At 45.0% G+C, this 11,976-nt stretch overlaps 1 protein-coding gene across 1 annotated transcript; it reads right to left on the bottom strand.

Annotated features, from left to right (window-relative positions):
- Positions 1–9,356: 9,356 nt before the first annotated feature.
- On the bottom strand, positions 9,357–11,145 carry LOC127388587 (C2 calcium-dependent domain-containing protein 4C-like). The gene is made up of 2 exons (XM_051628269.1): positions 11,084–11,145; positions 9,357–10,794 (listed from the first exon to the last, which is right to left on the bottom strand). Exon 2 carries the CDS (start codon positions 10,737–10,739, stop codon positions 9,441–9,443), a length of 1,299 nt encoding a protein of 432 aa, XP_051484229.1. The 5' UTR covers positions 10,740–10,794; positions 11,084–11,145; the 3' UTR covers positions 9,357–9,440.
- Between the last annotated feature and the right edge of the window lie 831 nt (positions 11,146–11,976).

Below are 11,976 nucleotides of genomic sequence, written 5' to 3'. Positions count from 1 at the left end.
GTAAATGTGTAAGGCTTTCAGCTTTTCAGGTTTTAAGTCTTGCTTACTTTTCCAAAACCTGCATTTTACACTGATGACATTACATCTTGCATGGGTATTAGAAGTTTTAACTTGGCACTTTCAACTTTCTTCTGAGATTCCCTTTTTTCTTGTAATTTAAGCAGGATCAGACCACAGATATTTGTAGTACTTTAAGAGAGCCAAGATGGGCAAGACATCTTATATTGCACTTCTGCTATTAGCAACACACAAGCAAAACAAATTGAACAAAGTCATTGCCTGTATTTGGAGGGTAAAACTGAATAAAAGGAACAAGGGAACTGTGATTTGAGGAAGCAAAGATGGACCAAGACTCTTGTCAGTACTATCAGAAGAGACATGAGCAAAGAGACACAAACTGAAAGAGACAGGAAATTCCATTTGAGGATAAGTTAACACAAGAGGAGGAAGAGAAGAAAAACCCCACAACTTTTTTACTCGGGGGCTGGTCAAGCAATAAGAGAGATCTGCCCAGAGAAGCTGTAGACTCATTGACCTCTGGATACTCAAAATTTTACTGCAAATGGTCCTGAGCAACCTGCTATAACTGACCCTGCTTTGAGCAAGGGGTTGGACTAGGTGATCTCTGGGTCCCTGCCAACCTCAACTATTCTGTGGTTCTGAAGTTGATAGAAAGCCACAGGCCAATGCCATGACAAGGACTGCTTTTATTCAGGGGGAAAAAAAAAAAAAAAATCTTATCAAGCAAAAGTGAACCATGAGTGGTACCCAGTCTTCAAATAGTATTTGTTTACAACACAAACACTGAGTGGAAATATAAATAAGTGGAGCAGGTTGGCTCCATGCTGATACCCCTAGTTCTGCCTTTTCAGTTTCTACTTCAGTTTTTCTTCCAGTAACTCCCCTGAGCATATGCTGCATTTTGACCTTTGAAAAGGTCACACAAAGTAAATACCCCTTTTTTTCCCTTCATACTCCTTCAATTCTCAAGTGTTCTGCCTCTGTGGGCCCTTCAATATTAAAGCCTCATCTCCTGTGCCCATGTAGTACCTCACAAGGGCAACAAGTCATTCCTGCCAGCTAGACATGTCTGCTGTCCTGTAACTTCCATCCAGTCCCATTCCTGGGGACAACCTTAAACTCATTCATTCCTAGTAAAGTATCTTTAAAGGAGATGGCTAAAGGAAGCCATATGTCTTTTTAGAACAATGCAGAAATATTCCAGATGCTTCATATGCTTCTTCACTTACTAGATGTGCCTGTTCCTTTTCAATAGAAATATTTAGGACAAGTCTTGGGAAACTCACTAGTGAATTAGATTTGTGCTTAAGTTTCATGCAGACTTGGATAGTGTCCAATACTCCCAGTGGGTTAGAAATAGCTCTCAGTTTTAACAACTTTTTTATACTAATGGGTGGATTTTTTTATTCCTCTGAATGAAGTACATACCTCAGCAGTTGGGTTAATAAGCAACAAAGGAACTTTTCTGAACAGAACTCAAAAGTTTTATCTTAAAAATAAAAACCCAAACTGATTTCTCAGGTGCTTTTCATTCTCTATCAGGGCACAGGGATAATCACCCCATCTGAGAGGTTTCTGTAGCCAGTCAGGAGGAAGATCAGCTATTGCCACACAACTTTTTCATAAGTGCAAGAAGACTGGTTACCTCTGGGCAAGAAACTTGGTAATTAGGAAGCACAATTTAAGTTCTGGTACATATACACCCCTTTCTCAGTAATCCCACTGCATGAAGCTTCTCATAGTTTAATGTTGCTTCCTAACCATGTTTCTAACTTTAACCAGGCTTTCACCTGTACTGTTAAAGAAAATTAATTTCAAAAAGTCTGTTACACAATTCACACTTGCCCAGGAAGTCACATCATTTCACTGATACAAACAGGACAAACACAACCACTGGATCAACTTGCAGCATGCCAGAGGCCTGTAAACATTACCTTGCAGCTAGCTTATATTCTGTTCTAACCTGGTTTTGATAACAAGCTCAGTCAGGTCTTGTGTTTGGGAAAGCTGAGGGGGACACCTTCTTAGCCTCTCTGAAAGGGACACTCCTTGCTGGAGATGGCATTCATTTCTACCAGCCCTGTGCCCCAAGAGCAGACAAGGGGCTCAAGTCCCAAGGACGACTCACTTGTGACACTGAATGAAGCAAACTTGGACTGTTGAGCTACTCATGCGAAAGCACCTCTCCTTACAAAGCAGTAAGCCAAGAAACCCTCTGGCACTGAGCAAGGCTTATCCCCATGGATCTGAGGGGCAGGGTGTCTGGCCAGGGACATTGCTGTTTGTGCTTTGTCTCTCCCTGCCTCTCTCTCCACAGAGGAGGAACTCAAAGCCCATTTAGCTGTTTCAAGACCTGAGACAGTGAATATCAAGTACAGAGGTGGACTAACTAAGCTTACATCACTCTCCAAAAAGCCTCAATTATTTGAGACAACTTTTCTTATCCATTAAAAATTTTCTGTGGAAGCTTGACTCTCCTCTTTCCCCCACAGACCAACTGATATAAGACTGCACAGCCAAATTACTGTCTTGGATCAGCTTTGACAGCCACTAATTAAGGGTGTGAAAGTCAGCATTCACCCCAGTCACTTTTTCATCATCGGTGACATTGCTTTTGCCAACAGTCAGCATGAGCTATTTGCGTTTAACAAGCTGTGCTAGGTCATTTCCCCACACCTACCCCCCCACCACCCAGCAAGACTTCAACTCCAGGGTTTAGTCTCAGCTTCAGCCCAGCAGTCCCCACAGGCTGGGCAGCAGGTCGTGCTGAGCCTGTTATTAACACCAACACTTTCTCACACTGTTAAAGTACAATCAGGAGCAGCACTGGGGCCTCCAGCTCAGCTGTAACTCTGGCATCTGGCACTGCAAAGCCAGATGCGCCCAGTGCCCAACTCCTTCTGCAAAACTAAATGGTTGGGATCTCAGCAGAAAGCAATTCTGGCAGGTTCTCTGCTATGGACACAGGGCTGCCAGAAGGGGTCAAAGTAACATGTGCTCAGAACCAGGGTATCTTCTAGAATTCCAGTTACACAAATGAAGTTTTCTGAGGATTCTCTGATTTCACCAGATTATTTAAGTTGACTCTGGCATTTTAAGGGACCATCTGTTACTGCTGTTGTATTTACTGCTATGGCAAGTTCAGATTTATTGCTCACTAAAACCAGCTAATGGTTACTATAACAAGGTTTGCAAAAAACAAAACAAAACCAACCCCAAAACCCAAACACCAAAACCAGAGCAAAAGTTTAAGTTAAATGGTTTCAGCTTCTGCAACTGTGCACTTCCATAATGGGATGATAGAAATAACCATGAGAATTCATGCAGTACCATTCTAAGCTACCTCATCTCATTCTTTACCTCTGCATGTGGGAGAATGGGCACCTTTAATATACACACTCCTATCAGAGTGCCTTTTTCAATGTCTTTCTTGCCTATTATGTCAAGACAAGCAAGAGCTCTTCCTTACAGGAAACTGAGGAACATGGTGAGACACAGCCATGTGAAATCCACAGCATGTAGGGATGCAAGCACTGGAAAACTCAACTTGTGTGATCTGTACTTCACAGCAACTATTTAAGCAAACAGGCTGTGACTTGCTTCCCTGCAAGTGCCTCTTCAATACAGCAGTGTAATGAAGACCGAGAACTTTGGCTGGCCCTCTTCTTAAAAAAATAGCAACTGTAAGGTTTTTCCAGCCAGCTTTCTCTGTCACCCTGTGCTTCTTCAAATGCTTCCTGATTTTGCTCTAAGGAGATCTGATAAATGCAAGTTAAAAAACAATGATGATTGAAGAGAAAAAGCTGGAAGCTGGTAAATCTTGTTCACTGCTTTCCTGTCCAGTACATGCACTGCTTGACAAGGTCAGGTTCTCACTGTACCACTCAGGATAGCTAACTCTGCAGCATTAGAACATTTATAGCCAGAAATAGAAAATTAATAGCAGAAGGAATAGCAAAATCAAAAGATAGAGCTCTCAGTCACCTGCAGTGGTATCTAGGCAAAAGAGCCTGTTCATTCTTTTCCTCCTGTTTGTTGGATCCTTCCTCTCACCTCTGGGACTGTGCTCAATTCCCAGTACCTCACCCCACTTGCTATATGGCAACAGCAACCTGGGCTGTAGCATTTATCTTCCTGACAGGAGCAAAAAAACTACTGGAAGCTCATTTCCTCTCATAGGGACCTCCTAAATGCAAAGAACCAGCAGCATAAAACATATGGCTTGCTTAGCAATCCTGACAGAGGCACAAGTGGTCAAGAAGAAGGCAGCCCCTTTTCCCCACTCTCTAGGCAGCACGATGCTGTACACACACCAGGCCGAGGTCTGGTTTCAGGCATCTGCAACTCTGTCTCTTTCTGGCATCTGTTTTATATCAACCACCTTGACACCAAGTAAGTTAGTTTATAGACACTCTGCAATATTAAACTTCATTTTACTTCTGCTAGGAGGCCGGATTGTTCAGCATAATTTTAGTCTTCTCTTCTAAGGTACTATTAATAATGATACTAGAGTACATTTTAATGACAGTCATCATTAAGTCTGTATTGAAATGCCATCTCATTTTAATATGCAGATTAACCTTACATGCATTTTTTGTTTGGAGGATATACTAATGAAAAACAGCATCTAATGATGCCATTCATTTTCTGAGTGCAAGGCTACTGTTTGTTTTAATCAAACATCCTGTTGCTAAGTGCTATCAATAGGTATGACTCATTACCTTTCCTACCTTGGCCAAATAGCATGCCCAACAATTCAGCCACCTATGCAGGCTAGAAGATGTCTAATCTAGGTGCAGGACAACTGCCATCTCTGAAGCAGGCAGCAGATGCTGGAGAGCATGGGGACAATCCAGCAAACACATGGCTTCTGGCGTGCTCTCCCCAGTGGCCCTGCAGAGAAGTCCTTACCCTGAGCAATCTAACTTACACTGATTTCTCCAGGACAGCTTGCCCAGCCTGGGAGAAGCAGCTTGGCATCCCAAAGATAGGCTTTTCACAGATGTATACATTCATCTAGCTGTTATTCCCTCAATCCTCTGAGGAAACAAAAACTTTCCTACAGTAATTAATAGTCAGACTTAAAACAAGAAGAATTTTTGCCCATTAGGCCTCATCATATGTTCAGTCACTCTGGCTGAGCTAGAAGCCAAGCTGCAGGAACAGAAGTATCAGCCTCCTGAAGAGCCCCCTCAGAGGATGCACGTGAAGGCAGTGTAGGGGCTGTTTTCAGCAGGGCCTCTGCAGAGCCAGCCTGAGAAATGGAACCAGCTTAGAACAAGTGGTGCAATAAATGGAATTTGATACTGCAGGCACTGTGCTGCCTAATCCCCAGTCCTACACGTCTGTCCTGTTAGGTTTTTTAGGTCATAGATATTTGTTTCCCTTGGTATTATTCCTGAACCTTACCCGAAAAGCAGCACAGTTATAGGAATTGTATTTTACCCTGCCATACTTAAGTACATTGCACCACAAACTGATTTGAGTATAAGCTATATGGATTTCTGGGAAAAAAAAAACAAACCATAGGACTTGGTTTACAGTAATATTGGTCCAGAATTGAAGAGGCATGCTTGAAATACCTGGGTTTGAAAAAGCCAGCACAAGTAGTACTTCCAGTGTAGCTGCAACAAATAATATTTGCTTAGCAAAAGGTGAGCCCAGAATCTTGGCAGTAGGACCTTTTCTCCTCAAACAATTGTATTTTTAAAAACTAAACTTAAATGGTGATCTTCCAACCAGTGAACAGCTCTGAATGCAGCTGACTAGGCTACCCTAAAACAGGAGTCTTCCTCAAGAGTGTCATTTATGCTACCCTATTTTAATGTTATTTTAGAAGTTCCTAAAACTTCTAGAGAAAGTATTTCTGAACTCTGAGTATCTGTTTGCTAATACCAGAAGGTGGATTTCCTTCTTGCTGTTGGTTCTCATATAAGCATTGAGGCATCAGGAGCTTTTCCAGGCTGAAGTATCCAGTTGCCACCTTGTTTGCTTATGCAGGTGTTTTACGTAATAGCCCCACTAAGGCTGACGCTTTTGGAAAGCAGCTGCAGTGCAAGCAGCAGAGTTCATCACTTACAGCTTAGTTGACCTCTAAGAGCACACGAAAACAAGTCCTATGCCCTCTAATATTCAAGCAAATTGAAGTGTTTGAATTGTATTACAGCTTTGCATTGCTAATAAGAACAAAGCCTGATAAACAACACCCTCAAAAGTCAAAAGGAATCAAATACCCCAAATGTAAATAGACACACCAAAACTCTTTTTCATCTAATGTCCTTAGTCTGACTAACATAGCTGAACATGTACTTAATTCACAGTTCTTATATTATAGAAAAAAAATTATGAAGCAATCCTGAAGTCAGATTATTTACCAGAGAAACAAAGGCCAAGTCCAGTTGTCCTTCCCAGGCTTGAATTCTGCCTTTGAATCAAGTCTTGAAGTCTGCTGCTGCTTTCTACTGAAGGAGCAAGGCACTCCCTAGCAATAGATCTATCACCAAACTTCTGTAGGGACTTTCTCAGAAACAAGTAATTGTTTAAGAAACCTTAAAAACAGCTCAGCCTTCTTTCAACCAACAGAAAACTCAGCCTTCACCTCTTTAAATACCTGACTAAAAGAGCTCAGCTGGAAACTTAATTTCCTAGCACCGGAAGGGACAACTTTCCCCAAGGACTTAACTCCTTCCTTGCCTGATGAAGGACATAACTTCATAAGCACTTCTCTTTTATGCCAATAACTACACTATACCCATTAGCCTGCAGAAGAGAAGACTCGGGGAAGATCTCATTGATATGTATGAATATCTGATGGGAGAGAGTAACGAGGGTGGAGCCAGGCTCTTCTCAGGGATATCCAGTGACAGGACATGAGGGCAAAGTGAACTACAGGAAATTCCACTTATGCAGGAAGAAAAGCTTTTTGACTGTTAGGGTGGTAAAACACCAGAGTACAGTTTCCAAGAAGTTTGTAGGGTCTTTGTGCTTGGAGACACTCTAAAGTGAACACACATGGTCAGGCCCCTTCCCACCTCAACCATTTGGTCACTCTGTGTCCCTGCAGTACAGCACTGACACAACACTTATCACAGGGAAGTAGGTACCCACTGTAGCGTACATGATGCTGCAACACATATAACTGTTCTTCTGGGCTGTGTCAAAAGAAGCATTGCCCAGGGAAGTTGTGGCTGCCCCATCCCTGGAAGTATTCAAGGGCAGGTTGGATGGGGCTTTGAGCAACCTGGTCTAGTGGGAGGTGTTCCATGCAGGGGAGTTGGAACTAGATGATCTTTAAGGTTCCTTCCAACCAAAAGCATTCTATGATTCTATGATTTTGTATTATCCCAGCCTCTTTCTCCATGTACATATACCTGTGAAGAGATCTTAAGCCCCAGGAACTAAAAATGTGATGGTAGATGAGCCTGAGGGAACCTCTGCCTCCTTTGCAATACCCCATACAATAACCCATTAAATAGGCGTAATTTTTTGCAGCATTATTGACTCTTCCTGGAAGTCACATCTCTTAGTTTAACTTCTTCACACTTCCTTCAGGTTTTCCCTTATAGTCAGTTTGCCCAGGTTCAAGGATACAAGGGTCAGTGCATCACCTCCAGCTGTGCAGTGTAGTAGTACGTTTAGTTATTTCCTTTAGCACAAAGGGATTATTATTCCATTTTATTTTAATCAGCTTCTGGGAACATACCCAGCCATTCTCCTGTGCAAGTTGTCTTTTGTATGAGGATTCTGTTTTTAGAAGCATCTCACATGAGCTGGATCAAGGATTAGCAGTGGGCATTTCTGAGCACTTGTGGTCACAATTAATATCCTTTGGGCTTTTTCTGCTATCAGAAGGAAAAAAAAAAAAAGAGCAAACCTTTCTGGGGTACTTATGTCTGAAACAGAATCAAATTACTCAGTAGCCAAGCAACACCAGAAACTCCCATGAACAGTCCCATGATTTGCAGGCAGTTATGTACTTGCCAGAACGGGTCCAGGGGAGGATCTGCTAGAAATCTTTTTAAAAGAGCTTTTAAGCTGCAGGTTTGGCACAAGCAAGGCCCTGTTTCTACAGCCTCACAGGGAACACAAAAGAAAACCTTCCTTTTCTGTGCCCCACGCCTGTGTGGATTGCTTCTCCATTAAGGCTTATCTACCTTCACATAATGAAGCCTGCAACTTAATCAAGGGAGGCAGCAACAGGCCTGGGCAGAGTTTCTGCCTCTTCCCAGTAGCACAGCTGCTGTTTCTATGAGTTTATCTGTTTTACCTGACCCCCAGTCCAACCCAGCAGAAAAAAAATAACTTGGGGGAAAAGGTGGCCTCAAGCATGCAGGAACTCTGCACCTTTGTGTTTCTCATGGCATTAAAGCAAGTGCCTCAGCCACTCGCCTTTTGCTGGTACAGGATGGAGAAAGATTACCCTAATTTTATCATAATGACTTGAATAAGGTATGTGGCAAGTAATTGGCTGAAGCAGAAATTAAACCCATAGATCCCAAACTATCCTTTGCCCTTGCTGTATTGATATCTTACCGTATCTGCCTCAGTTTGAGAAAGGATGTGATAGCTGAATTGCTGAAGCTTATAGCTCCAGGATACATTCCTGACCAAAACACAATTACCTTGGCAACTTCATCCTGACAGCTGTGAAACCAACCATGGAAAGAAAAAATAAATTAAGATACTAACTGTGCTACAGCAATCACCTGCTCCGTAGTGCCTCCAGCCAGGAGCCACCTCACCGTTCAGTGTTGATACCATATGTTTGTGGAGACAAAGAGAGCCCCGCCTGCAGTGGCTTCTAGCTTCTGCTCAGAAGCTGATGTTGTTAAGCTCAACACAAGTTTACAGCTGCTTTGGCAGTCCAAATCCTCAAGCCCCACTGCCGAAGAAGGGCTGATAAGCAAGCTATATACATATAGATACATGTATCTCCCCTTCCCCAAGCCCAGGACACCTTTAAACATTCATTTCTGTTCATATGTATGCTGTCAAAATGGTCTCTTTAACTGAGGTAGTACTCAGGAGCTGCAGCAGAGTTCAGTGCCTACCTTGTGCACGTGCAGTGTACCTGTTTAGGGACCAGAGTGAAAAACAATCCTTCCCCACTCTGAAAGCCATAAACAAGTACAGCTTGGACTTGTTAACTGCCTAATACTTTATCCTAAAGGCAAGTTAGTCTTTCTGCCCTCTTCTCCTACCTTAAGGGCAGAAGGTCTCCTCCACAGCCATGTTTTAACTTAATAGCAAATACATAGTAGAGTTTGAAGGGTTAAGCAGCAAAATAAGGCACAACAGCATGAGAGTAATACGAAGCAACACAATGCTTTAAAATATTATTTTTAAAAAGTCAACCCAAAACTTTATTTAGTATAAAACTTTCAGAAGACAAAAATCAGTCTGTTTGAATGGTTGAAGTATTACACTGACAACATACTCATCAAAGACAACTCCCGTTCTCCTAAGGTGTAATCTCGTTTCATATTACACCCTTTATTCATTGCCTTCATCCTTACAGACAGACTGTAAAGCTCTTCCTCTGCAATGCCATCAAAAAAGAAGTCCTCATTGAAGATGGGATTTCTGCTTCTCTTTATAACAGTGCTTCTCTGCTTCTGTGTTTTCCCTGGCACCAGGGAGAAGGTGATACAGCAGTTTATGGTTCTGGGCTCTACAGAGTCATCATATAACCCCTCTGCACTGATCAGGCGGATCCGCAGCCTTTCATTTTCGGAGCAGTATTCAGCAAATAGCCTCAGCATGCCTCCCTTGTCCATGACCACAGTGCTCTCTCCCACTAGTCTCTCCCGGCTGCAGGTCAGGTCCAGGGGAAAGATGGGAGAACAGGACATGCTAAAGCGCTGTGTGGCAAGCAGCCCCTCTGAGGCTCTCCTGATGGCCCTGGGGCTGTTATCAGTGGAGCTGCTCTCCTCTGTAGAGAGAGAATTGTTCCTGGCCATGTTGGATTTTTTCTTGGCTTTCAGGGCTCGGCAGAGTAATCCCTCCTGACTTTGTGTTTTGACCAGGGGGCAGGATCTGGGAGGTGATCTGCTGAGAAGAGGAGAACTGAAAGGAGAGGAATCACTGGAGGAGGCAGTATCACTGTCACAGGCACCTTGCCTGTGCAGAGAGAGATTCTTGGGAGGCAGCCGCACAGAAGCAAAGCTGATAGTGATGGGATTAGACATATTCCCTTTGCCACTGAATGTGTTAGCTCTGGATCGAGACAACATCAGGCTAGGCAGGGCACCACGTGGGTCACCATGGAAGATGGACTCCTTTCTCCTGGTGTGGGGACTCTCTAGCAAAGTGCAGAAGCCATAGGAAGTGGGGGCTCTGGGAAAGTGAGGCAGGGAAAGCGCTGCTTGGGACTGTGGGTCCGAGTTGGTGTTCTCTTCCTCCAGAGCTGGGATCTCTTCAGCACTTTCCACCTGAATGAGATGTGGTAAAGAGCTGGGGCTGTAGTCAGAGGAATTAGGATTTGCATCTTTTGAATTGTGGTCCTGGTGGGAGCCAGTGCCCTTAATAGGACCAGAGTTGGTCAGCCTGGGGGGAATGCAGAATTCAGGGATTCTGTCAGGGGTGAGCACATTAGGAAAAGCAGCAGCCCCCATTCGGGCTTTGTCAGGCAGATTTTGGCCAGGTGGCAGTCCCAGGAAGGAGGAACTAGGGAGGCTTCCATTTTCGTGTGATGCTCTAATCTTTTCCAAGAACCACATCACTGTACCAGGGCAGGAAGTCCTCAAAGAAGAAAAACTTGAAGTACAAATCCACCTGCAAACACACAGAGATGCAGAAGTACATGAACATCCTTCTTAGGCACACTACAGCCAAGCAAGGCACACAAAATGCTATTCAAGGCACGACTAGCACAAGCCCAGCCAATTCACAGGTTCAAAACAGCCTGTTGTCCAGCACGCTGTCTTCAGCGAAGTAAAAATCAATTTTGCCACAAGAGCACAACTAAACTACTGAAGAAATAAAACGGTATCGAGTTCCTAACAGGAGAAAACCCCCCTCTCTGATAAACCCCACGGCAACGCTCCCGTAGCAGGGCACGTACCTTGTCAAGCACAAGCCGCTCGCTCCCTCCGGCAGCCCCGGCAGCTCTGACCGCTCCCGGGCACCCTCTGCGGCTGCAGCCCCGCACCCCGCCCCGCGCCGGCCCTTTTGTAGCGGCACCGGGCACCTCCCACCCGCGGGGCTGGCCAAGGAAGGGCGGGAAGGAGCTGCCGGCCGAGGGAGGGAGGGAAGGGGCTGCCGGCCGAGGGAGGGAGGGAAGGGGCTGCCGGCCGCGCCTCCCGCCCCTGCTCCCAGGCGAAGAGGGGAGGACGAAGGGGGACAGATACCGCAGCTGCCCCTGGGCAGACACGGCGCTGAGCCCCGGGGACGTGTCCCGAGCCCCGGGGACGTGTCCCGAGCCCTGGGGAGGCCCCTTGGCAAAACCGGCCTTTCCCGGGACCGTGCTCTCCGCACTGGCCGCCCCGCAGCTGCCCCCGGTGCGGCGGGACGGGGCTGCTACCGCCCGGCCCCGCGCTCCCCGGGGCGCTAAAGCCACCCGTACAGCAGGCAGCCTCTCGTCCTTCCTTCGCTTCCAGTTTATTTGTGACTAGTAGCTGTTTACAGAGGCGTGCCGAGGTGTTTCCAGATTAACTAACAAACCCAGGACAAAGGCAGAATTGTCTCGGTGCTTCGTTTCTTCTGGAGATCCTGGAAGGTTTCCAGCCTGGCAGCAGTAGGAAGTGGAAATTGGGGTTTTTCAAGGTCTTTTGAAAAGAACTTGGCTGCTTTTCTGCATCTGAATGTTGTGGGGCCCCCCTTATTATCCACAAAGAACAGGAAACAACCAACCGAGCCCTGACCCAGTGTCCTATCATTGATACTGAGCAGCAGAATGCAGTGAGGAGAAAGGCAAGGCCAAAAAATGCTTCAGCAAGTCACCTTGAAACTGAGTAT

The sequence above is a fragment of the Apus apus genome, chromosome 10, assembly GCF_020740795.1.
Source record: "Apus apus isolate bApuApu2 chromosome 10, bApuApu2.pri.cur, whole genome shotgun sequence".
Classification (NCBI taxonomy): Eukaryota; Metazoa; Chordata; class Aves; order Apodiformes; family Apodidae; genus Apus; species Apus apus.
Note: the sequence above shows the minus strand (reverse complement) of the source record. Positions and strands in the feature narration are given on the sequence as shown.